Raw genomic sequence first — 25,837 nt, forward strand, 5'->3', positions numbered from 1 at the left:
GCGAGATACTTGCGGGGGGCTGGGCTGGGGTGCGAGAGGGGGGAGGGCGCGGTTGACTGAAGTGTGTGTGGATGCACGCGTCGATGTCGATGTGCGCGTCCTGTCAGGGTGGAAGGAAGAGAAAGGAGAAAAAGGAAGATTGGATAGAGTGCGGTGGAAAGGGGAGGAAGAGGAGTGGTGGACGGATGGAGGACGGATGGATGAATGGAGGGGGATGGGTGGAACGGGTGGAATGGGTGGATGGAGGATATGATGTAGTGGTGTACGAGTGTTGGGTGCCGGTCGCTGGAGTACCTGGAGTAGTGTGGTCTGGCAGGTGTCTGCTGGCTGTGTGGTTTGAGGATCAAGGTACTATGGCAAGGAACTGGCGTGCGGGCGTGCTAGCGGGCTGCCGGCAGATGCAGGATGCAGCAGCTCACGGTGCAAAGGGTGTCGAGATATAGATGTATAGCTTTGGGTTGGCTGGGTCTAGGGTCCAAGGAAATAGGGTACGCAAGGGACCGTGGATGGGCCTAGTGCGATGCGACCGACACTGGGCGGCGTGATGGATGGGAGGGATGCGAGGGAGCACCGGAGGCAAGGGGGGGCACACGCCAGGAGCAACGCTACCAAGGGCCGGGCGGGCCAGAACCACCATCGTCCAGGAGCCAGGAGATCAGGAGAGCCAGGTGCCAGGAGCAGGGAGTCTAGGTGCCAGGTGCCAGGTGCCAGGAGAGAAAAGGGGTAGGGGGAGTCGCAGGTGTGTCAGAGGAATCGCGAATGAGCTAATCGATAATCGACCACGCTCCTCGTCCTTGTCACGATCCGAGATGCGAGATGCGAGCGAGAGGGCCAACGAACCAGACCCAGACCAGATCATCCACATACGGCAGAACACAAACATCCAACCCAACCCCAACCCCGCAGACCATGCGCCGTGACATTTCTCTCCTACTGCTCCCCTTGTGATGTGATGCATGAGACCAATCGAGCAAGAAACAGCCGGTTAGGCAACGCTGAGTGTGCAGCGACAGAGAGTGGGGAATGAGTTGCAACCAGAGCAGATGCGCGCGGACAGTGGTACCCGGTCGGGCTGTCAGCTGGTCAGCATTGCGCAGCACCAGGTAGCCATCGAGTCGACAGAGCCTAGAGTCAAGTCAGTCGATTGGAATGTCTCTTGGTGCAGTGGTGCCAATGCGGTCCGGAGCGCCGGAGCGCAGAGCGCAGGGACAAACACAGTCGCGAGCGCAGACGAAGGGAGCGAGGCGAGGGGAAGGCAGGCGAGACGAGACGGGCGCGAGTGCGGCCGCAGAAGCAACGCACGGGCTAAGCAGGGGCAACAGCTGTCAACAAACACGAGGTTGGTAGCATCGACGCAGACAACCCGAGAGGCGGAGAAGTCTGCAGGACCAGCAGCGAGCAGCACGGAGCGGACGAGCTGAGCCTGTATTGATGATCACTGGGACTGGGAACAAGGAGACGACGACATCGGCGCATCGACTAAACGACCCGAAAGCAAGCAAGCGAGAGAGAGCACGAGAACCGAGGCCCCGTAGTCTTGCCAGCGTAGGTCCAAGGAGCCAGAGGTCACAGGTCGCACGCGCGCACGAGGAGGGGTGGAAGACATGAGCGTAGTTGGGCCGCCAGGTCCTGGGCGTCCTGCGGTTCGGCCCCCCGCGCCCCGCGTGCCATGCCGTGTTTGCCCCTGTCTATCTTTTCCTGAATGTCTTCTCTTGTCCATCCCTGTCGCACCCTTAACTCATGGCCCATCGGCTCCGTATCTCTCCAACGTCCATGTTTATCTACAATCCAGGTACAGCCTGTAGCCAGCGGCCTATCCCAAATGCACCTGAATCCCATCTGAACCGTTTCATTCAGCGGTCACTCAACGCGCGCACTCAAAGGGCGACTGGCCAGCCCGCAGCAGACAGCTGGTCACCCCCGTTGTTACCCAATGCTGTTGCTCCACTACGAGCCTGCTCTCAGCCTTTCTGATGCGCGGGAAACAGCAATGCATTCATTCACCGATGTTTGGGGGTGGGAGTGGGAGTTGGGTGGCAAATCGCTTCGGGACTCCACCGCTTGGAGCGTTCTGGCCGCTGATGGAGCGAGCTTGACGAGACCAAGTGATGCAACAATGCGAAAAGCCTCGACGGCCGAGAGCAAGGGCCAAAGACCTCGAGACAGACTTTGCCAAGGCACGACCGCAGAGGAAGCGAGGGCCAACGAGGACAGCGAGAGGCCACGGTCGCTTGAGAATTGAGCAGGGTCGAGGCAGGTCAGGACCCATTTCAGGTACGGGCAGGCACCATCACCCACACCGTCAGGGACTTGTCGAGCAAGATACCAAGTGCGTCCGTCCGTCTGTGACGGGTGCCGCATTGGGGAATCCGCCTGCAGCCTGTAGGACAAGGGGACGACGAGGGACAACGACCTGCGCGACCTGCATAATGCTACGCGCTATCGCATCAAACTGAAATGAGCGGTCTCGCGGCCTCGATGACCGAGCACAGGTGGGCGATGAGCAGAGTGACGTTCATCCACCTTCCGGCGGGATCGTCATGTAACCTGTTCACGTTGAGATCGATGAATAGGCTTCATTGCTCATCCGGTAAGACGACCCATTGGCACTTGCGTCTCTGAGCGTCTTCCCTCCGTCCGCTGGCTGGCTGCACGGCGCAGCTCTTTCGCGCTCAATAGCACAAGCACACTCCCAGTCCCGCTGAGCCCGGTGGGTGTGCGTCCCTCTTTCCGTCCAGCAACGCTGCGGTTACCTTGGCCTTGCTGATACGCTACTGGTGCAGTGCTTCCTCCTCTACACTCATGGCGCCTCTACTCAGGGTCGTCCAGCGGTTCCCACCCACCCACCTGCAAACCTTGGTCATATGACACAAACGATGCAATAGCAAAACAGGATGGCGCATCTGCTCCCGCTGCATCCCTTGCGCCGCAGACCTAGCAGATGCACGCCCGCAAGCGATTGCACCGGATTGCACCAATCGGGCGATAAATGCCTCATCGTCGGACGACAGTGCGGTTCCGGTGACGGGCCAGTCGTTCTCTTCGCCTTCCTCGTCGATGTCCGGTCCGTCCAGTTTGGCGAGACCAACCCGAAGCGCTCTCTGCCGAACGAGGGAGGCGTGAGCGAGCAGAATGACAGTGTCGTTGCACCCTCTCGCGGACCATCCTTTGTCATTGTCCGCCATCCGGCCCGTGCGGCTCATTTGGAAGATACATCCGACTGATTTCCAACTCTGGAACAGCTTCTTCTCTCTCGCCACGTCCAGTTCTCATGTCAAGAGCGCATGATAAATCTCGTCTCGAATGGGAAACCTCATGCACTGTATATTTACGTCCGGCATCGCCATTCGTGCAGTTGTTGTTACGGTTTCGCATTGCTGAAACGGTGACTGTAATGCATAGCTCATTAGCCACCGCCCTCTCCGTCGATTGCACGATCTGGACCGTGCACGCTTCTGTGTCCTATGACCGCAGCCCGCCTGTCGTCCTGCAGAGGTGTTGCAAAGCTGCGACAAGTGGAATGCGTCGCCACCGGCATTGCAATATCGTACTCTCTATACTCCGAACTCCCAGCTGACTTCCATATTCCAACAATGGGTGCAGTCACCACTTCCCGTTACGCATGCTGCGACGACAGAAAGATGGCGTTGCAGAGCGCCCAAGTGGAAAACCAGGGGCAATCGTCGCGAAAGACCCAGCAAACCAAACAAGCCCTCACGGCCCTTGAGGGCACATGGCCCAGCCAGGCGCCGAGCGCCGCCAGGTTGCAGTGCGTTGTGTGTTGGGTGTGCGGGCGTGCCTCGTGCCCCGCAGAATCCGAATAACTGTACCGCATCTCCCTTGGCGGGACACTCCCAGCTCATAACCTCTCAATAAGCTTCAGCACACCGAGCGCTGGACCGCCTTGCATGCAGCGAGATACTTGCCATGCTTTCCCCACGCTGCGCCACGCTGCCGTATCTCTGCGTCTAAAGTTACGGAACAAGAGAACAGAGTTGGGACTATGACTCAATCCCTCTGTTCCAGGCCAGCACCACCACTCTAGCCATTCTGTTGCGGAGAAGGACGACGCGACGGTCGTGCCTGACAAGCCTCGTCCGCGTGCTGCCCAGGTCCGAGGTCCGCGAGGCCCCAGGTCCTCAGGTCCCGAGATCCCCCTGACACTGTGTGCTCGTGATCCTCTTGAGACTCCGGTCCGCAATCTGCTGCAGAGGTTCCTCGCGGTGAGCTGCAAGATGTAAGGCGCCGCCGCGTCTTCCTCCATCTTCCTCCATCCGTAAAGACCCCGTGCGCTATCTGCTCCTCTCGGGTCGACCAGGGCTTGGCCCCCGTGCGCCTTGGCCCTTCCGCTCCGTTCTCTTGGTGACTCTGAGTTCCTTCCAGCGCTCCAACGTGGAGCATTCTCAAACAAAAGATCGACGAGCCGGCGGGCACGGGGCCAGGGAAGACAGGAAGCCGGCGCGACACCCACCCAGCCTGCGACGCGCCTTCCTCCGGGTTCCGGCTCTGGTACGCTGGCCTTCCCTCCACGCCTCCACGCCCTCCGCAATGCATCCTTTTCCGCAAGCCAACGCCCGCAGCCCACACACCGTCTCCCGCAGCAATGCTCGATCAATTCATCGCATGTTGCGAAGGTCTGGGCGTCCTGGGCGTTGTGATGAGCACCGCCTCGTCTTCGTGTGCGACACATTGCGCTACCGCTCACTACCCCAGTGTCACACGCTGCGGGCATCGGTTGCTCTGATCGCACTCCTGACTCTCCTTCCTGTACTCTCCTGCATCCACTCCTTGATCCGTTGTCGGAAATCCTGTTGTCCTGTGTTTCCTATGTATCTGACGCCTTTCTTCCGACCCAACCCCTCACTCGCGACAATGATAACACTTGCCGCGTGGCCATCACGCAAGGAGTAAAGGAAGAGGAGAGGAGATCGCAACACGGCTTCTCCTCGCGTTTCACTTGCCTCAATTGTGCGCCCATGGACTGGGCCGATTTCATGTTGGCGCGAACCGCAAAAGCCCCTGACGCATCCAAAACAGATCACAGAGTACCGTTTAGCACGCGAAAGCGCGACCGCTTTCTTTTCTTGCCGGCGGTTCCCAGGCTCTCCTGTTGCATTCAATGCGGATCGGCGATCCTCAAACGCTCCAGACCGGTCCGGGCGCATCCATGACGGGCACTCGAGGTCCGCTCCGCCTTGCTGATCGTTTCGTCTTCCCCGCGCCGCCGCGCCTGGACGCCGTAAGCGGCCGGCGATCCCCAGGCGGATGCACCGCCTGTCTGCTGCGCTGCCCTCATGGGTATTCCTTCATCCTTTACTCCTGCATTCACCTTCCCTCGTCCCACATCCGTGCCCCACTCTGTTCTCGTCCTCAACAGCACGACAGCCCCAGCACGCCACTCTGCAGTGTGTTAGGGAACCTGTTTTCTGCATCGGTCATTCTGGGGCTTGAGGGCTGCTACATCGAGGAACTCTCTGCACGATTGACTTTCGGTACGTTCCGTACATCCCGATAACCACGAGCGGTAACGCTCCCGAGCCGGTTGCAGTGCAGCCTTCCTTCCTTCTTCCTGCCTCCTCCTGCCTTCTTCCAGTCTGTCTATCACGGGGAAGAGTGGGTGGACTGTTCTCGGGTCTGGCGGTCGTACCGGTGTTCCGAGTACCGGACTGTTGCCGGCAGCACAGTGCCCGCTTCGGGTCAAACAGGGCACGAAAGGAGGTCACACCATCGTCGATTGATGCGTTGCTTATTGCGTGGCGTGCATCGTCTGCGTGCTCTACTGTCGAGAGACGTCGTGCACAACGCGATCGAATTGTGGGAACAGCGCGACCGTCATGTGCACTGCATTGAGTGGTGCTGCGTACGACAGCCCTACTAGCCCTGCACGTATACTGCTTATCCAGCCTGATCGGAGATCGAGCCAGGCCCCGGATTGCCAGACGCCTGGATTGCGATAGGGGAGCAGGTACGACGATACCAGCGCCGTGCCAGGCAGCTGACAGGGGGATCAGTGGGACGGCGGGCATCGGTCTGCCGCAATCTGTCGGCTGGCACAGGTAGCCGCCGCTTCCGCTTCGCCACTCCGTCGTCTTGTACACTGCACACTGCAACCCGCAACCCGCAACGTGCAACCTGTGCACTGACTGCTGCAAGTTCCAGCAAACAAGCAGCTAGCCGACATCTCGCCATGCCCCATTGCAGTCGTTGCAAGGTCTTGATAATGGGGTGCCTGCTCCTCATTCATGCGGTAATGCATGGCTATCTGAAACACTCGATACAATTCATCTGGAAGGCTGAAAGCTGATCGCTAGCGCTGATCCCAACTTGAAAAGGCTCAGTTACAATTCGGAGCGCCCCGATTGAGTTGAGTTTCGCTACCCACAAAGACTTCAGCGTGATGCGAGCACGCAGGACAGGACATACCGCGAGGTAAAGTGTGGTGGCTAGTTGTGGGCCGTTTGCGTCTGTTGGATTCACGAAGGCGGCGTACTCCTGCTGACGCACGTCGACGATCGCTGCAACGTGGTGCAGCTCGTGGCTGGGACCTGGCGGTGTCGGAGGCAGTAGTGAGCGTCGGAGCAGGAGCGGAGGAGCACCGAGGCAAGCTACATCGACCCTGGCCAGGCTGTCAGGCCCCAAGAATAGGCACAGGCACACTTTTCAGGACGAAACCAGTCTGACGAAACCCAGGACAAGCGTCTTCCCCTACGACCGGGTTCCTGGCGGTGCTGGCCACGCGGACGCAGCCTTGGGTCGTAGTTCGGACTGAACGGCGGGGCCAACGGGGTCCACCATCGACCGGGACGGCTGGGCAGCTGCGCGGGCGAGCGGGCCTGGCGGGCCTCACGGACACAGGGACCACCGGACCTGAACACGAACCTGAGGAGGGCCTGGCGAGGGACGTCGGGCCTGGTGAGGATCAAACTGTAATCGTAATTGCTTGGGAGATAGCGTCATGCACCGGATGCACCCCCGCCGCCTCCGCCCTGGTGATGTAAGCATGACCCCGCATGGCCGCCTCCCAACCCCCTCAACCCCTCACCCCCTCTTCTCGCCTCCTCGCTTAGCCCCTGGAGCCGCTCACGTTGGCAAGCCAGCTCGCCCAGCCAGCCCAGCCATGGCGCTCGCAGCCTTTGCCTGCAGCACGCAAGCGCTTGTTCACGAGCTGGTCATTCGTTGAGCTCCCGCGGTAGATTTGACGAGGTGGGCAAGACAATCCAGGAGATCTGAGTCAACTCACTCAGGAAGAAGGTGTACTCGATACGGATCGATTCCGCCGTTTTCCAACAACAACAAAACTGCGGGGACACTCTTCGGAGCAAACAGTTCTGCCTGTTTCTAACTCATGAAACCGCCGGTCACTCAGGCCAGGTCCAGCCGGGGTAACTTGTTGCTGCGATTGCCACGAGAGGTCCCCCTCGACTCCTTCCACTGTGATTCAATGCCACGGGTCAACCCTCCGTCCCTCCTCTATTGACAGAGGACTATTCATGAGACATTGCGTGCACTGCGAAGTGCGGCTGCGCAGACTGCGGAGAGGTACCGGTCGCGACAGACGTCCGACTCCTCCCTCGCTGAGCTTGCTCCACGACATGAATTGCACTTGCCTCTGTCGAGACCCCAGCAATCGCGATCACGATCGCCTGTCTCGCCACGCTGCTGTACCCCCCTGCCCTGCCCCGTGGGCCGAGGGCCGCGGACGCAACCGCATCTATCGCCCTGATCCCTCGTCGCGACGAGATAGCCGCAACCGAACCGCAGCATCGTGAGCCTGATACGATCGTGCGACGTGTGCTTCTTGCACCGGTACCTCGGTCCAAGCATCGGTTAAAGATAGCCTCGTCGATGCGACCCCGCCGCTCATTCCGGGTCTCCCGGAGTGCTCCCAGTAGGAGGAGTCTTCGTTTGCGCAAAAGCGAAGTAGAGCTATGCGAAAGCTCTCGGACAATTGCGTGCAGACGAGCAGCCATGCATTCCCAGCAGGCAGCCGCTCGCCTGCGCGTCCAAACGGCCGTCGGCGCATTCAACTCAACCATTACGTTAACGCCCAGGAGCTACAGCGAGGGCGCAGGAGCTGGAAAGGGCCCCTTCATATTGCGGCATGGCACTGGCAGCGCGCCTCAGACTCTTACATCAAGACGTAGGAGTTAGCTTTACCTGAGACCTGGAGTTGAGCTATCCTGGGCCATCCGCTAGCAGCCCCTCGACCCCGTTATCTGCAAGATTAGGGGGCGATTGAGGGACCTCTGGACGGTCTAGACGGAAGGGAAGCGGAGCACCCTCATTCATGCGATGCATTCAGACGCAAAACAGGGCTCAGCAAGGTGTGGCTCTGCGTCTCAACCCAGTAGCTTAGATCGGTGCACTGCCAACGTGTAAACACGATACGATGAGGTGGCAGGGGCGACTCTGCACGCGCGCGCGTACGAGAATCACGAGAACTACGAGAGCGTGATGGTAACGGTTTTGCGCTTTAGCTGGCGTCGTACTCCGCCCTCTCTGAGGGGCATGTCCTAATTTCTTAATTAATTCGCCTTGCGCCTGCGCCTGGGTTACTCTTGCAGGAAACTACCCCTCGTTCGCACGCTCCAGGATTGTGTCCAAATCCAGGACAGGTCCAGGATCACCAGCCTTAGCTCTCACTCACCCGTGGGCCGAAGCCAGAAGCGCGCGTGTAAAGCAAAGCTTCAAAGCAAGTGTGACGCGACCTGATCCGAGAGCTGGCCATCGTGCCCTCATAATCGGCTCCCACTCGCTCCCAAACACAAGCTCCATGGGTCCAAAGGACCTTAGGATCCAGGATCCCGCAGGATCAACAGGGGATCTTCGCATGACAGAATCAATCGCACGACGCGATGCGAAATGGGAGCAACAGAATACAGTCTGAATCACCCGCGGACCTTTCGCTTGCTTGTCCCTCGCGAGTTGCTCCAGTTCCTAGAAAGAGATATTCAGAGCAGACCGACCGATAAGGGACCATTGCCGCACGCTGCAGGAACTGCGTGCTTTGCAGGACACAAACAATGCTTCTAGGGACCCAAAGGAGGCTCACGCCGGCCCAAGACGGCAACATGACACGAGCTCGCAAAGTGTCCGCCTCGGTCTCGGCGCAGCCACGCTAGCCTTGTTTATCTCAAGTTGCAATGTGTCAAGAGTGCGTCTGCGTCGGCCGTCCCTTGCTCCGTCTTATCACCCCTTGCGGCTTCCTTGTGCTGCTTGTTCCATGCAGCCTTCGCATGCGTGCGACGTCGCGTAAGTGGCAAACTTCCGCGGCTGCTAGTAAGCATTGGGGCACATCCGGACCAGTCAGCCAGCACTGCAAACTCCGTATCCCGAGCAGCTCGTCTGCGCAGACGGAATTATGCATCCCCCGCGAACCCCGGCGCCCATTGCGGCGGCGCAGCTGTGCTGCTCCTCCGCGTCCCGCGGGGGATTTGCAGAATCCCCTGCATCCCCAGACATATCATGCACTAGATCTCTCGTACTCAGGATCGCCATAAACAGGATAGCGACGAGCACGCGCGAGCAGGCAAAGCTCCGCTACCACAGGGTATCCTTGACGAAAGCCAAGATCAAGGGCCCGCCCAGGCTAAGACTTTGGGGCGCAGGTACGCACGGCGCATTACGACATGTGCTCTGGCGAGGAGGGCGGCGAAGCGGACCGGCTTTAGGACACTGCAGACTTGATCACGGGGCTCGCATTCGGTCCGGTCGGCCCGTTTCGTTTCGGCTCCCCAGCTCTCGTCAGGTCCCCAAGCCCTCAAGTCCCTCAGAGGTCTTCTTCAGGCCCCATGTTCTGCGCCGCATGCGCGTCTGCGATCGCGTCTGCAGACGCTCCTACTGCAGGCGAGGTACTGGTAGAGCGAGGCGGCGCGCACTCCCGCATTCTCCGCCCTGGAGAGATAGAGTGCACTGTCCTCCCGCCCTCTTTTCCCTCTGTGCGCTTCTGCGGGAGCACGGATCGACGCTCAGCACTGGAGGAAGAGAAGGTGGTGCGGATTGCGGATCGGGATACGGGTTCACGGGCTGACTGACGGGTTGCATGCGGGCTCGGGAGACTGGCGAGTGGAATTCGGCTCTCGAGGAGTGGGACGGAGAGCGACGCGAGACATGCCGAGACGACCGAGCTTGCGTCGCACTTCGCGCAACCCTGTTGTTTAGTCTGTGGGTGCTCCACATGGTCCGCACCAGGCTTTGCTACTTCTGCACATGCACATGAGTGGCGCGTTCACGGGTCCAAGGACAGACGGACAGTTCCAACTGAATGGCTCATGACGAATCGGCTGGGAATTGGGAACCGACACATTCGATTGCGCTTCGTCCTCCTCCCCTCTCTCTTGCGCTGCGGCCCGCTACCTCTCGCCACCCACCACCACAGTGATGCCCACCTGCATCCGCACCGCGTATCGGGCTTAAGTCCACCCGTATCCCCGCTCGCCTGCCGTACTGCGTATCCGCAGCGAACAAGATTGTAAACAAATTACGAAAGCCGAGGCTGCAGGAAGAACGACAGGGGGGGATAGCAGGTGCCTGTAGATCCGCCGCTGATTGTACCTGATAAAGTCATTTGTGTCATGCTCTCTCACTGGTGCATCTCCGAGTCTCCGTCAGCTCCTGTTCTTTCCCACCGCCACGCCATCGTTCCTTGCACCATACGCTCAGAGTTCAGCTGACTGATGCGATGCAGTTGAAGGGCCTGGACAGATCGCGCCGGTCGGGACCTGGGAACTTGCGTGCAGCTGACCACAGTTGCGCGGTGCGGCCCGCTCGAGCGGGAGGAACAGCCAAAGGAGGCAAGGAGGCGACGGACCGAAGCTCCGAAAATGCGGCGAGCTCATGTCATGTGCACGTCTGGGAACGAGGCAAGCAACAAGCAGCGTACCACGTTCATCCGAATTGCCCGCGCCCGACGCCTCCTCGTCACCCCCACTTTCAACATGGCGAAGAGGAAGATCCAAGCTCTCGGACAATTGCGTGCAGACGAGCAGCCATGCATTCCCAGCAGGCAGCCGCTCGCCTGCGCGTCCAAACGGCCGTCGGCGCATTCAACTCAACCATTACGTTAACGCCCAGGAGCTACAGCGAGGGCGCAGGAGCTGGAAAGGGCCCCTTCATATTGCGGCATGGCACTGGCAGCGCGCCTCAGACTCTTACATCAAGACGTAGGAGTTAGCTTTACCTGAGACCTGGAGTTGAGCTATCCTGGGCCATCCGCTAGCAGCCCCTCGACCCCGTTATCTGCAAGATTTTCCGTCGCGGAGCAAGAAAGGTGACAGGGAAAAAAACACTCGGACTGAAAAGAAGGGAGGGCAAGGCTGAAGGCGTCCTGACGTACATCGAGGTCAAGTGACCGTTTCCAGGCTCCACCAGCGGAGCAAAGTCCGCGAGCGAGTTGCATCGGTTGGTCATCAGATGCACTTCGTCTGCGACAGCTGCGACTCCAGACTCGCCGACTCCTAAGAATCCTAGCTCTGACTTGCACTAGGCTGCGAAAATTGCGCAATGATAGGCGTCGTCCGTCGTCGCGTCTCGTCGGATGTACACACTGAACCAGACTACTTAGCGCCGCGCGCGTGCTCGTTTCCAGGATCGTTGTGTCGTTAGCGCCATTCTGCCACGTCCGCGACGTTTAGGGCAGTGAAACAACGAGTCGCAACCAACACGAGATCCGAGAGAGCGCCGAGTCGCCGAGAACGGACTGATGGCTGCGCGGCTGGCGTCATGTCCCGGAATCCGCACTAATTCTACTGACAACTAGCGCCATGGCGATAGGGGGTTACTTCGCCTCGACCTAGTCCGTGTGAGCAGTCGTGCTCCTGGAGCGTCCTACTCCTGGCGAGACAGCCAGTTTTAGCGCTGCGCCTCTCTGGCCCTCTCTGCACATCAGTAAATCAGCACATCAGGCACACCCTCCTTCTTTACTAAGAGATTAGCAGAGGCGCTAAGTGGCGTTCGGGCGTGCTCTGTGCCCCACAGGATAATGAGGCTTTTGCGCACTTGCTCCCTTGCTTTGAGCTGCCGCTAGAAATTTTCTTTACGAAAGCCGAACTGCGAACTTCGTGATCTTCGTCCTCGTTTCGAGGACACGGGCGACGGGCGCGCGGGGCCTGACATGGGGCTCAACGCCACGCCGAATAGTCTAGCCTAGGGACTATCGCGGCGCCAGGTGTGACTGAGGTACTATCGCTGGCTGGGGGCGTCGCTTAGGTACTATCAGAAGGCTGGTGTTGCAAGGGCAGGACGCCCCAAGACATTGCAAGGACAGTCGGGGAAGACGGCGCACGAGTCCTGCGAAGACACAAGACGAAGAGGAGATCAAGTGGTACACTGGGTGATACATCGCGCTGGTGGACGAATTTTGCTACGTTTTGGTGGTGTATGCTCTAAAAACCTACGGAGAAAACAGCTAGCAGGAAGCCAAGCTGCATGTGTTTGGGATGATGAGGATAGGGGAAAACATGCCAGACTCTTCGGGCTCATGGACAAGTGGACCATAGACCTCACGCTGAACGGCCGATGCTCGCTTTGACTCGTCGATTGAATGAAGACGGGGCGTAAGGGCGCGAAGCATTTTACCCCATGGCCAGGACAGACCAAGACGGAAACGAAATGATGCGGTGGAATCAGGTGACGGCTCAGTCGTCGCGAGCACGTTTCCGCGCGCTCTCGTCGCTGTCGGCCGCGCGCTTGCCTCCACGCTTGGCAGCGTCGAGGAACTGCTCGACACCGAAGGGGTCTGCCGCGCCGTCGAGGGACACAACGACGTCCTTCTCAAACTGCACGGGGCCGGTGCGCACCTCGGTCGGGTCCGCGCCCTCGAACTTGCCCTTGCCGAGCTGGAAGCGATCCTTGTCGAGCTCGGCGCGGATGCCCTCCTCGGTACCGCCACCAAAGGCCTCGTCGTTCCCGCCACTGTTCGTCGCAGGGCGGTAGATGGCCGCAGCAGCCGACGAGCCGGAGAACAGCGGCTTGTCGTAGACATTGTACGAGTCGTCGCCGCCGAAGCCGGTCGAAAGCGACTCGCGGTTGAACAGACGCGAGTCGAGGAGCGTCTCCTTTGACGCTGTCGGCTTGGCGAGACCGAGGGCAATCTTCTCCGAAATGTCACGATTCGCCTCGCGCGCAATAATCTTCGCACGCTGCTCCGAGCCCATGTTCGACATACGCAGCTCCTTCTCGCGCTCCTTCCTCTTCTCGGCACGGACAGCCTCACGCTCGCGAATGGCAGCCTCGTCCTCGTCAGACTCTGCGTCCGAGGCATCGGAGGCATCGCTGTCCGAGTCGCTTCCGCTGCCATATCCGCCAAGACCCATGCCGAGCTTGGCCGGAGCAGCGCCGCCAGCAATACGGTCGCCACCAGACCCGGAGGGGCCTCCATTCCGCTCTTCGCGCGCACGCTGCGCCATGAGACGGAGGTTCTCCTCCTTCTGCGTCTTCTCCTTCTGCGCGAGCAGCTGCTGCATCTGCGCACGAGCGCGAACCTCCTCGCGGGCGTGGCGGTCGGCGACGTACAGCGCCTCGGAGAACTTGGCGAAGTTGTCATTGATGTGAACATCCTGCAGTCCTCGTCCATCAGCAGCAAGGCGCTTGTCCAGCGGAACGGTGAAACCGTGGTTGTTCTTCCAGTTGGAGATACAGGGCGGGATCATCCAATCCTTTTGCTCTTGGGCTGTCGGAGCACGCGGCGGCGAGTGCATGACTGGCGCCGGCGGAGAGCCCGGTCCACGAGGCAGCTTCTTGTGCTTGAAGCGTGCCGGCTCAAGCGGGTCCTCCTGCACTTCCGTCATCTTGATGATACGCTGCTTTCCCTCGGCGCCAGCGTTTGCGGGCGTGTATCGGATGTACGAAGCATCGTTGTTTGACTTCGGGACGTGCTTCGGTTGGGCAGCCTTGATCTTGCCGTTCGTAATCTTCTCAAGAGCAGCCTTCGTCCTCTCGGTAACCTCGTTGATGGCAGCAGCGTCCGGTCGGATCATCGCGCGGTCGTCATCCGTCAGATCAGTCCTGTTCGCGATCGGAACAAGATCTTATGTCAGCCTTGCTGGTATGAGCGTACATACCTTTGAAGCTCGACTGAACGCGTGTTCCAGCTGCTCTTCCCTGCTGGGCAATCGCATCGTACCTCACATTTCCCTCGGCGTCAACCTGCAGAGCGACAGTGTTACCAGCAGAGGGCTGCGGTCAGCTTACTTCAGCGATCGACAGCCTACCTTCTTGCGGCCCATCTCCAAAGGATACTGCGCGACATGGCACTGAAGTCAGTTTGTGAAGCAATGTGAAAACTCACCTCGGGATACGCTCCTCCGTCTCCAAAGTCTGCAGCGGCCTTGGGCTTCCATCCCTTGCGCTTGCCGTACGGCGGGATGTTCGCGGAGGGCGCGGCAGGCAGAAGCGGAGCATCGTCGACCTCCTCGACCGTTGCGTGTACCGGAAGCGGGAGAGCACTGTCGTCAGCTTGATTTGGCTCGCGAGTAGCTTACCGAGCAAGAGCGGCCATGATGCTTTAGTTGCGAGCAGTGGTAGCTCCGCAGTGATGTCAAGATACTGGTCTGTCGATAGTTGAACCAACATGCACTTCGAGATCCTTGAGTGGCGACTGAATACCACGTGGCGGAGTCTGGCCAATCGCCGGGAGTGGCGGTCGGTTCCTAGGGTGGCAACTCACACGAAAACAAAGGACGCGTTGGTGGTCCCTGAGCATCCTCTGCAGGGCGACAGGGATGGGTTCATGTGCATGTGTCGCTGATAGCGAGAGCGAGAGTCGAGAGCAGATATGCTGTCACTCGCGCCTGATTTCGCACTCGCCAAAGCTAACCCAGCTGGCAACGTTGTCAGCAATCGGTGCTGCTGAAACGCCCAGTGCTGTCGTTGCGGTGACTTCCCTCGAAAAGCTGAAATGCTTACGGCTCTTCCGCGCTTGCGTTTCAGGTGAACGAGCACCGGTCAGCACCGCAAATCATCGGTGAAATTCACCTGTCCGCGTGAGCAACATCGGCCGCCAGTCTTCTGCGAGCACCGTTCGAAACCCATCTACCCGCGGTCACCTGTGCTGAGGCGCTATCTTATGCGAGGGGTAGCGGGCATGCTTAGTTCGTTCACAGCAGTGTGCTGCATGGGGGGGGGGAAGCAGTGCACGACAGATAATCGTTGGTCTTTAAAGCCGGTCCATAATCTAAGGCACGAGTTCACATATCAGACTGAATTAACTCCCGTGCCACGCATCGCTACCCGTCGCCCGTGGCCCGTGGCCCGCAGTCCAGCCCGCAGAGACCCCGCAGCAAGTAGTTGACATCCAACGTCGATGCCGTTGCCAAGATTTCTACATCTCCCTCACTCGTTCACTCTTCCACTTCTCCCCGCCCACACTCTTTCACCCTTCCATTCGCATTCATCCTCTCTTTAAAACGATCAGAGCCTGCGCTGGCTCCCGTCGCCGTTCACCATGTTCTTTCTCTCCGCGGCGCTGCCGCTGCTCGCCCTGAGCGCTGCCGCATCCTCATCTCAGCCGCATAAGCGATCATACGACACTCACTCCTACTACACCATCGAACTCCCGCAATCCTCCACCGAAGAGGCCGCCGCGCTGGCAGCTAGGTCTCTCGGGGCTGAGCTTGTCGAACGAGTTGGCGAGCTCGACGACCACTGGATCGTCCGCCGCGCAGGTGGACTATCCGTCCGCAGCATGGGACATGACCCGGTAGAGTCTCGGTTCCATGATCGGCGAGCGCCCAACGTTGCCTCAGTCACTCGCCTTGAACCCCGAAAACGCGTGAAGCGTGTCCTCACTCCGGAACACATGAAGTTGAAGCGTGGACCTCGTAGCTTCAAGAACTGGGATATGCGGGATCAGGGTGACCCCGATGCCGTGTACCCGGTGGAGGAGGTGGAGGAGGACCTCCGAGACACGTCCGAGCTTCAGTACCTCCAGAATCAGATGGGCTTCAAGGATCCCATGCTCGACCAGCAATGGCACATTGCGAACCCCGAAAGTAAGGAGTGGGAGCTCAATGTTACCGGTCTGTGGACGCAAGGTATCACTGGCCGCAACGTGTCCGTTGTGGTCGTCGATGACGGTCTTGACCACGAGCACGAGGACCTCAAGGCCAACTTTTTCGCCGAGGGCTCCTGGGACTTCAACGACCACACGAATCTCCCGACTCCTCGACTGAGCGACGACCAGCACGGTACGCGTTGCGCTGGTGAGGTCGCCGCCGGTGTCAACGACGCTTGCGGTGTCGGAGTCGCGTACAACGCTAAGATCGCTGGTGTCCGAATTCTCTCTGGATCGATTACGGACGCCGACGAGGCTGCAGCGCTCAACTTCGAGTACCAGAAGAACGACATCTACTCCTGCTCATGGGGACCTCCTGACAACGGCAAGAGCATGGAAGCTCCCAACGGTATCATCCTGAAGTCTATTGTCAACGGTGTCCAGAAGGGTCGCGGTGGCAAGGGGTCTCTCTTCGTCTTCGCGGCTGGCAACGGTGGCGGCGCCGGTGACCAGTGCAACTTTGACGGATACACGAACTCGATCTTCTCTGTCACTGTAGGCGCCTACGACCACGCGGGCAACCATCCTTACTACTCCGAAATGTGTTCGGCAATGATGATTGTTGCACCTTCCTCCGGTTCCTTGAACTACATTGTGAGTGTTGCTAAATTTTCGTGTCGCTAATCTAAAGCACACTACCGACCGTGGCAGCGGCAAGTGTGCGCACAACCACGGTGGCACGTCGGCTGCCGCTCCTCTCATGGCCGGTGTCTTCGCCCTGGCCCTGGAGGTTCGCCCCGAGCTGGGCTGGCGTGATGTTCAGCACCTTCTCATCCGCACTGCTGTCATGATCAACCCCGACGATGAGGACTGGGACACGACCGCCGCCGGAAGGAAGTACTCGTATAAGTGTAAGTGTATCCAGTATGCGGAGTGAAGGCTGACTTTGCAGACGGCTACGGAAAGATTGACGCCGGTATCTTCGTTGAGGCTTGCCGCGACTGGAAGCTCGTGAAGCCCCAGGCATGGTTCGACTCTCCTAAGATCAAACTTCCGTTTACCGAGGCTCCTCCTCTTCCTCCCGCTCCTTCCGAGGGCGGTGAATCCGATGGTCAGGTCATCCGTCGTGATGGCGATGACCAGGAGGACGACTCGGACGACGCCCCCTCCAACACCGTTGATGTCGATGTGCCCGGACCTCAGCCTAATGGCTCCTTCATCACCAAAGAGGGCGTCTCGAGCACTTACGAGGTAACCCAGGAGCTGCTCGACAACGAGAACTTCGAAACCCTCGAGCACGTGACTGTCCGTGTCTGGATTGAGCACGAGCGTCGCGGCGATGTTGAGGTCATCCTCACGTCCCCCAACGGCAAGGAGTCTGTTCTCGCTCGCCCCCGTCGTTACGACGAGGCTGGAACTGGTTTCAACGGTTGGAAGTTCATGACTCTCAAGCACTGGGAGGAGAACCCCATCGGCAACTGGACCATCACTGTCAAGGACCAGGGTGGTGCTCGCGGACGCTTCGTTGCCTGGGCTCTCCAGCTCTGGGGTGAGGCCAAGGACGCCAGCATTGCTACCGACTGGTCGCCGGCCAAGGCTGGTGAGATCGACGAGGAGCTCACCGGATCGGAGAACATGCCCAAGCCTAGCAAGCCCAAGCCTACCGATCACCTTCCTGGCGACCACGGAGAGGTCATTCCTTCGGGCGGCAACAGGCCCTCCAACCTTCCTGGCGAGAACCAGGCCGACGAGGGCGTCTTCAACGGCATGGACAAGCTGAAGGAGCATCCTGGATGGGTTGGCGGCGCTCTTCTTGTTGTCGTTGTCGCTGCCATCGGTGTCGGAGCGCTCTTCCTCGTTCGCAACCGCCGGCGCCGCTCTCGCCTTGGCCTCGACCGCGCCGCCTACGCCCCTGTCGCTGAGGAGGTCCCTCTCGGCTTCATGGAGCGCAGCCGCCAGCGTCTCGGCATGGGACGTGACCGCCGCGCTGAGGAGGCGAAGGAGCTGTACGATGCCTTCGGAGACGGCCCTAGCGACGACGACTCTGACGATGAGCGTGCCGCCCTGCGTTACCACGACTCATTCCTTGAGGACGATGAGCCTCAGGCGTCTGGTAGTGGAACGAGTGGCAAGCTCTCGCACGAGGACAGCGACAAGGCTCGTGACGATGACCAGCCCCCGGCATACCGTGACGACGACGGACCTTCGACCCCGCACGGCGAGAGCGCGGGCTCCAGCTCGAGCTGGCAAGATGCCGCCGACGACGTGCGACGAGACTAAGCACTACCCCATTTTCTCCCTCCTGCACCGAACCAATAGATAACGCATCCTGCTGTACCGTTAGAATGTACTCGCACTGGACACTAGACAAGGCATCGATGAATTTTTGATACACTATGATACAACATGCTGCCGTAGCTCTATGTCTCTATTGACCCGCCGTCGACACATCTCCCCAGCCAGTGATGCGCTCGCCGCCCGCCCACATGACATGGCCTCCGCTCTTTTCTGTCTCCGGAGCGCCTCCTTGCTGTTGCTGAGCCGGCTCTTCCGAAGTCGGTTCGATCTGCGCAGCTCGCTCCCGGCTCATCCAGTTCGACTTCGCCATCGGAATCGAAGAGCTGCTTCCGCACTCAAGGCACGACGTGACTAGCCGGCGCTTGTGCTGCTTCGATGCTGGTCGTCAGCTAAATGCACACCGAAGCTAGCTGCGAGAGGAGCGAACTTACGTTTAATGCGCACGCGCGCCGTCAGCCCAGGAACGAGAACGGTGCCGCACGAGCACAGCGATCGCTTCACGGCGGGATCACTGTATGTCAGCTTAAGGCGGACGCCTCGCAGCTATGCGATACTCACAGCTTGACCTGGTTGTGGACGGTCCACTTGCGCATGGACGTGACCTCTGCGCGGGACAGGTTGCCGAGCGGCTCCTTGCCTCCCTTCGGCGTGCGCTTCCGTGATCGCGCGACGGTCTTTGGGGCGTTCGTCGTCGCTGCCGCGGGCGGGCGCGTCGCTGGGGCCGGGTTCGCTGGGAGGTTGCAGTTGATGCACGGATGCGGTAGACTTTGTCGGCTGCGCCGGCTTCGCCTGCTTCGTTCTCGCCGTGGTCGTCGAAATTTCGTCGCCGCGACCCGCCCGGTTCACGCCAAGCTGGCGCAGGAGCAGGCTCGCCTGGATCGCATAGTTTGCGCGCTCGAGGTGGTCCTTGTTGTTCAGCGGCGGGGGACCGTCGGGCCTGGGCGGGCGCGGTTTCTTGGGCATGTCCAGAGTAAATGAGTGAAGGTTCAAAATGAGCAGGTCCTGATTTCTGTCACATTTGCCTGTGTCCCAGATTTCTGGAAGTGGAGGTTGTTTGTGCCTGAGCCCCCCCTGCCCTGCATGCTCTGGCATGTCACAAGCTCCTGCATGCCTCTGCACTATGTCACCCTCCCTGTTAAGATGACTGGATCAGTGCATTAAGCTACATGACCTGCCTCTGCACAACAACAAGATATACCTGTCCCCACCATCATCTGTTCGCTCGCCCAATGCGCGCAAGCCAAGGTGAGTTGCGCACCTGACCGGAGTCGAGCGGTCCAGTCAGGGAAGACGCTGTCGCACCGCCGCCTGCCCGCTCTTGCAGTGCGCGACGGCGATACGCGTCGCGCGGCCGTGTCCAGCAAGGGTGTCACCCTCCGACTTTCATCACCTCCACTTGTCGCGTACCTTCCCTCATCGCCTGACTCACTCCGCACTGCTTCAGCATCGCGATGCGCGGCCTCGGAGCCGTGTTCGGCCTCCTCTCGAAGCTGACATCAGGGAACGAGGACGACCCGATCTGCCTTTCGTCATCCGACGACGAGGCCCCGCCGCCCCCGCGCTCGACTCAGCAACGGCGACAATCGGCGCCCTCGTCCAAAGGAAAGGGCAAGCAGAAGGCGACTGATGACGGCTATGCCTCCGACGCATCCCATGCATCGACCAACTCGGACATCTCGCTCACGGACATTCTGAATAGCAGTCAGAATGCTCACACCAAGTCCAAGTCGAAGAGCGGCACGCCCAAGACAGGTGAGTGCTAACCACATTTCCGAGAGCTGATGACAGGAACACGCGCACGTAAGCCGTCTTCTTCCTCACCGGCAAAGGGCTCTGTCGACCTTACAAGAGACTCTGACGATGATCTGCCCTCGCACGCGACACCGACCGCCGGTCCGTCGTCAGCTCGGAAACCCTCTGCGTCGCAGACGCCGTCCCAGAAGCCGCGCACACCGTTTACTCAACCGACGGCGAAGGCCAAGCACCCCGGATCTGATTCGAAACAGCGCAAGCTCTCCGATATGTTTAAGGACACACACGGAGCAGGATCGTGGTCCAACCCGACTCCGCTGATCCCGGCGAAGCCGAAGCCCAAGGACAAGGAGCCAGAGAAGGAGAAGGCGAAAGCCCCTCCTGGACCACCGCCAGGAAGCTGGGGCAACCCGGAACCTCTCATCACTTCCACGCCATCGAAAGCGAAGCCAGCTCCCGTCGAGCCCACCCCGCCACCCAAGGCTGCGCCCCCGCCAGTCGCGCCCGGCAGCTGGGGCAACCCAGAACCACTGATCCCGAACCCGCCATCCCAGCGGAAGCGGGGGAAGGAAGACTCTGTTCCTTCTGATGCCGAGCCAACACCATCAAAGCCGCCGCCTAAGAAACCTCGCACTAACGTCACGAAGACGACAGCGCGCAAGAGTGTCGGCGGTCGTAAGATGATGGCTGCGCTTGCTGCTCAGCGGTCTACATCTGCAGCCTCGTCTCCTCAGCCATCATCATCTCGGGACTCACCAGCGTCACCTGCGCCGCCCGCAGTCCCCTCGCCAGCCAGAGCTGGACCCAGCTGGAACACGCAGCCCGATCCTGCTCCGACTCGAGCTAGGGAATCGCCAATTGCATCGGCAAGCGTGCAAGCACCTCCTGCTGTGGAAGAGGACTACGAAGCGCCAGTCCTGTCGGACCTGAACGACACCGAAATGGCGGCAGGCTCACCACCGCCCCTCCCTCACCACCACTTGCACTGCCGGATGATGACGATGACGACTTCGTTGATGCCGCCGACGACCTGCAGCTGCCGAGTCTGGTTCCTTTCGCCTCTCAGAGAGCTGCAGCGGATTCGCCTACAGCTGATGCGACCCCGAGTGCAGGTGCCGACCCATTATCCTCCACACTCCCGCCAGCCGCCCAAACCCTTGCCAGTCAGGAGCGCCACCGAACACCTCCGCCTGCGCAACTCGATGCCGAGATGGACGAGGACGAAAGCGAGGAGAGTGCGGAGAAGGCCGATGAGGATGCCTCAGGCTTCCAGCTCCCCGCTCTGCGCCCTCACAAGGGCAATCTGTCGTCGACGAGCGAGGACGGAGACGTTATTCGGACGCCAGAGGACGACGGCGAGGAATCGGAAGACGACACGGTCACACGACCAGTCATCGAGGTGCCTCCCGGCGACACCGAGGATTACATCACCAACGTGATCAATAATCCCGGTCGGAGCATCGATGTCATTCTCGGCCCTGATCCACCGAAGGAGCCCTCCGTCGTCGTCCCGTTCGGTGGACAAGCTGTACCCGTCTCCGGTGTCGCTCGCCGTCTGGAGCAGCCACCGGAAGGACTGCGAGGGAAGGCGCGGCGCGAGGTCAGCGACGAGATTATCGAGTACAACATCGTCATGCGCAACCTCACTAGCAATCCGGAGCTGCAATGCGAGGTCTTCTCGGGCTACATCGGGCAAGCGACAGCGCACGACGAGCCCTTTGCGCCCGAGATCCGCGTCGTCAACAAGGTCGACAACCCGGGCAAGCCGCCTGCGTTCGAGTTCGTCTACTCCAACGAGATGCTGTATCATGAGGGCGTCCCGGACCCGGAGCTCGGAACGGGCTGCGACTGCGAGGGGCCCTGCGACCCCAACTCGAAGACCTGCAGCTGCGTGAAGCGCCAGGAGCTGTACTTCTACGGCCTCTCGGGCCTGTCTGGATTCGCGTACGACGAGAACGAGCGGGTGAAGAACACGGGCTGTGCGATCTGGGAGTGCTCCGAGACCTGCGGATGCCCACCCGAGTGTCTAAACCGTGTTATCTCGCGAGGAAGGAAGGTCCCGGTCGAGCTGTTCAAGACGGTAAGTTACCGTCGTCATTTTCGTCAACTGACTCCAGGCTTACAAAGGATGGGGAGTCAGGGCGAAGACGGACATCCCGCGTGGACAGTTCATTGGCGTGTATGCGGGTGAGATGATCCCCGACGCCGAGGCCGAGTCACGCGGTATCCAGTACGAGAAGCTCGGCCGCACGTATCTCTTCGATCTTGACGGCTGGCACATGAGCAACCCGCCCGAGGGGCTCGAATTTGTCGACCCGCGCCTCTACAAGACGGCGAGGGAGACAAGGCGGCGCGCGAAGCGGGCAGAGCGCGAGCGCACAGATGTCAAGCCGGCGGACGGGCTGCTGTCTGGGACGTACAGCGCATACTCGGTCGACGCCTTCCACACGGGCAACTTCACGCGGTTCATTAACCACTCGTGTGACCCGAACCTCTCCACCACTCAGGCGTACTTCAAGGACTTCCACCCGGAGCGTCCTTGCCTGGTCATTATTGCTCGCCGCAACATCCGCCAGGGCGAGGAGCTCTGCATCTCGTACAAGGGCGAGCCTGAGGACGAGCCGGACAGCTGGGCCGTGCCCCTCAACCCCACGTCGCACAAGCAGAGCAAGACGAGCGCCAAGGCGCACTTCAGTCCCAAGAAGGTCTCGGCCAAGGACGACCATTGTCGATGGTGAGTTGTCTTGTTTCGATGTTCAAACTGACGCACAGCGGCGCATACAACTGCGACGGCAAGATGTTCGGATAGCCACATTCACGTTGTACATTAGCACATTTGATTCGCTTCGATTCTCCCTTTCAGCACATTCTACGACCCATCGTCGTGTAGCAGGCGGTTCTATTCGCAAAGCATGCATTCATCTAAAGCGCAACAGTGCGCATCACATCGCCGCAACGGCATTCTTCAGACTGGGCACATTACGCTCCGTCCCATCGCCGAGCGTGACCTTGAGCGTGTCTCTGAGTTCGCCAAGGAGCGCCTCCGCCTCAGCGAGCGCGTCCTTGTACTCGGCGTTTGCCTGCGCCATCTCGGCCTGCAGCTCGGTCAGGCGCGCAGCCTGATTGTCAGTTTGACAAGCAGTGCGCAACTTACCCGACCAGCACTGTCGTTCTTGCTCGGGAGAGCGGCGATCAGCGTCTCGACGTCCTTGGCGCGGCGGACTATGTCTGCGACAAAGGTCTCGATCGCAGCTGGAGGTCAGCTCAATGCGAAAACTGTTAAGCTGGGAGGTGCAGGATGCCGCGTCGTCAGAAGAAGGGGTGAGACAGAAGGGTCTGGAGAATGCTGCTGCACCGGTGCTTTAGACAGCCGGACACATTTCCACCGCTGGCAATCGAGGTCACTTAAAGAAGCAGGAAAGGTGTCGGCGATGAAACGCAGTGCGAGATGCGGGCCAGCTGTCGAGGATCCCCACACAGCTGGAAGGGCAGTGGGCATGGTGAGGGTGAGCAACACTCACTCCTGTACTCTTTCCGCCTGGCCGCGCGCGCCGTCGTCAGCGTGGTCGGGATCGCGGCCGACGTCTGCTCAAACTGCGTGCGGTGCGTGATGTACTCGATGGACGCGGACGTGATCGTCAGAAGCTGCTGTCAGCTCGAGCCTAACAACGCGAAGCTTACATCTAATATGGCATCTTGCAGCTGGATGTTAGCTCGTCCTAGGAACTGGGGAGCTGAAGGACTGCCTCCTTCTGTTCCTCTTCTAGTCTTCTCAGTACCCCTTCCATTCTCGCTCTCCGAAACGTGAGGCCGAAGAGACGCTGAGGAAAGACTGATGAGGACACAGCACCCGCACACGCACCTGAGTTATCCTGTCCTGCTTGTTAGCTGCAACCGAGCAGGATCAGCTTACCATATCAGTGGATAGTTCCTCGCTGAGCATCGCGTGCCCGGGCCATGGGGTGCGTTCGCCGCGAAAGGAGTGGGATGGGGGGAGGATGGCCGATTGCACAAAGCCAAGACTGTATGCGGGCTAACAATAAATGACGACCTCCACTGTCGAAGCATGCAGCCGGGCGCACGGAAGCTGGGCCCGAACAGTCCAGGCAGGATTGGAAAGCGTGCCTGAAATCCAGCCTGGGTGACGGGCTGAAACCACAGGCCAAGCCCAGGCTAACGACGGGCTGGGCGCCTCCTGTCAACAAGGCTGGCTGCTCTTTCGACAACCACCTTCCAAGTCACGAGTCACGCTCTTCCTTTTGCCTTGCAGATACCAGCCCTCCCCCCTCGACTGCTTCTGCGACGCACACGTCCTCGCTCTTCGTCACGCCGAAACTTTTCTTCATCCCTCAAAACCACCCTACCGACGACACCGACGACAGCCGCGATCAAAACAAACAAAAGGGGCCCGGCCGCTAGACATCCCTTCGGCGGTCTCCACTTCACTCCATCAGCCCTTTCACTCTATCGGGACACCCTTCCCTCCTCCTCTCGGCCACTAGCCCGGTGTGCTTTAGTTTTGGAACTCCGCGCTGAGAATCAAAATGGGTCGGGGATCAGAAAAGGACGACCGCGCGACGTACGACAAGTTCGCGGCTCTGTTGTCGCCTCCGACACAGGGGCAATCGCGACACCGCTCCAACTCTGAGATTGCGGACGGTATGAAGCGCATTCGACGATTAATTCTGACTGACGGGATCCCGGAGGTCGTGAGTGCAACCAAGCTGAACCGAGAACTGCTGACGCTAACAAACAGGAGGGCCGCCCGTCACTTCGACCGCGGATATGGAAACTGCTCCTCCGCGTCGAGCAGTTGCATGCTGAGGATTACCTCAGGTATGTGGCGCTGGGCCCGAGTCCAGCGTCGGAGAAGAGTGAGTACATCAAAGGAGACGAAATGAGCTACCGTATGCCCTGTGTAGCTGACCCCAGTCAACCACGACACGTTCCGCACGCTGAGAACCGACGCCGTGTTCAAGGACCGGGTGAAGAACGACATGCTGGTGCGAGTGCTCGACGCATACGAGTGGAAGCACGCCGTGAACGACCGCCAGTCCTACGTGCAGGGCATGAACGCGCTGGCCGCGCCGTTCCTGTACATCATGCCGAGCGAGCTCGAGGCCTTCGCGTGTTTCGCAGCCATGATGGAGCGCGGCTGCCCGCAGTACGTCCAGCCGGACCTGCGCGGCGTGCACCGCGGCGTCGAGATTCTGGACCGCTGCCTCCGTATCGTCGACCCCGAACTCCACGCTCACCTCGAGAGTAGGGACCTCAAGGCGACCGTGTTCGCGTTCCCGTCCGTCCTCACCATGTGCGCGTGCACGCCGCCGCTTGACGAGGTGCTGCAGCTCTGGGAGTGAGTATACCGATCTCTTCACCCTATCTCTTTTGCTACGCTTCCACCGAAGCTGTGCACAGAAGCTCGACAGCTAACTCCAGCTTCCTCCTCGCGTTCGGCGTCCACCTCAACATCCTGTGCATCATCGCGCAGCTCCTCCTCATCCGCGAAGAGCTGATGGAGTCGCACTCGTAAGTTATCTTTCGTCCTCCCTGAACTGACATCAGCCCGATGAAGGTCCTCCGCCAGTTCCCGCCGCTGCAGGCCCGTGCTGTTATCGGCATCACGGTCGCGCTGGTGAAGGACATCCCAGAGGACCTGTACCGCGAACTCGTCGCGCACCCTCTCCAGCCGTCGAACAACCAGTACTAATCACAACGTACCGGACGCTTGTATCATCCCCCAGCACTGTAACAATACCCACAATGCATTAACGACTGTCACGACTTGCAATACGT

General features: G+C 59.9%; 7 protein-coding genes across 7 annotated transcripts; 3 read left to right on the forward strand and 4 right to left on the reverse strand.

Moving 5' to 3' along the window:
- Positions 1 to 2,583: 2,583 nt before the first annotated feature.
- Positions 2,584 to 3,185, reverse strand: A1Q1_02901 (uncharacterized protein; the record flags this gene model as incomplete). The annotated part of the gene is made up of 2 exons (XM_014324130.1): positions 2,584 to 2,794; positions 2,848 to 3,185. The coding sequence occupies 2 exons, from the start codon at positions 3,183 to 3,185 to the stop codon at positions 2,584 to 2,586; spliced, it is 549 nt and encodes a 182-aa protein (XP_014179605.1).
- Positions 3,186 to 12,635: 9,450 nt separating this feature from the next.
- On the reverse strand, positions 12,636 to 14,730 carry A1Q1_02902 (uncharacterized protein; the record flags this gene model as incomplete). The annotated part of the gene is made up of 5 exons (XM_014324131.1): positions 12,636 to 14,004; positions 14,057 to 14,145; positions 14,211 to 14,237; positions 14,288 to 14,444; positions 14,666 to 14,730. The coding sequence occupies 5 exons, from the start codon at positions 14,728 to 14,730 to the stop codon at positions 12,636 to 12,638; spliced, it is 1,707 nt and encodes a 568-aa protein (XP_014179606.1).
- Positions 14,731 to 15,442: 712 nt separating this feature from the next.
- Positions 15,443 to 18,271, forward strand: A1Q1_02903 (Kex protein; the record flags this gene model as incomplete). Its single annotated transcript, XM_014324132.1, has 3 exons — positions 15,443 to 16,645; positions 16,710 to 16,902; positions 16,944 to 18,271. The coding sequence occupies 3 exons, from the start codon at positions 15,443 to 15,445 to the stop codon at positions 18,269 to 18,271; spliced, it is 2,724 nt and encodes a 907-aa protein (XP_014179607.1).
- Positions 18,272 to 18,832: 561 nt separating this feature from the next.
- Positions 18,833 to 19,252, reverse strand: A1Q1_02904 (uncharacterized protein; the record flags this gene model as incomplete). Its single annotated transcript, XM_014324133.1, has 1 exon — positions 18,833 to 19,252. The coding sequence occupies one exon, from the start codon at positions 19,250 to 19,252 to the stop codon at positions 18,833 to 18,835; it is 420 nt and encodes a 139-aa protein (XP_014179608.1).
- Positions 19,253 to 19,740: 488 nt separating this feature from the next.
- Positions 19,741 to 22,850, forward strand: A1Q1_02905 (uncharacterized protein; the record flags this gene model as incomplete). Its single annotated transcript, XM_014324134.1, has 5 exons — positions 19,741 to 20,041; positions 20,141 to 20,955; positions 21,078 to 22,121; positions 22,159 to 22,775; positions 22,814 to 22,850. The coding sequence occupies 5 exons, from the start codon at positions 19,741 to 19,743 to the stop codon at positions 22,848 to 22,850; spliced, it is 2,814 nt and encodes a 937-aa protein (XP_014179609.1).
- Positions 22,851 to 22,983: 133 nt separating this feature from the next.
- A1Q1_02906 (uncharacterized protein) lies at positions 22,984 to 23,984 on the reverse strand (the record flags this gene model as incomplete). The annotated part of the gene is made up of 6 exons (XM_014324135.1): positions 22,984 to 23,136; positions 23,196 to 23,293; positions 23,563 to 23,635; positions 23,723 to 23,862; positions 23,904 to 23,913; positions 23,955 to 23,984. 6 exons carry the CDS (start codon positions 23,982 to 23,984, stop codon positions 22,984 to 22,986), a joined length of 504 nt encoding a protein of 167 aa, XP_014179610.1.
- Positions 23,985 to 24,585: 601 nt separating this feature from the next.
- Positions 24,586 to 25,751, forward strand: A1Q1_02907 (mitotic exit network regulator, Bub2p; the record flags this gene model as incomplete). The annotated part of the gene is made up of 4 exons (XM_014324136.1): positions 24,586 to 24,750; positions 24,798 to 24,915; positions 24,974 to 25,397; positions 25,607 to 25,751. The coding sequence occupies 4 exons, from the start codon at positions 24,586 to 24,588 to the stop codon at positions 25,749 to 25,751; spliced, it is 852 nt and encodes a 283-aa protein (XP_014179611.1).
- Between the last annotated feature and the right edge of the window lie 86 nt (positions 25,752 to 25,837).

The sequence above is a fragment of the Trichosporon asahii genome, assembly GCF_000293215.1.
Source record: "Trichosporon asahii var. asahii CBS 2479 unplaced genomic scaffold scaffold00051, whole genome shotgun sequence".
Classification (NCBI taxonomy): Eukaryota; Fungi; Basidiomycota; class Tremellomycetes; order Trichosporonales; family Trichosporonaceae; genus Trichosporon; species Trichosporon asahii.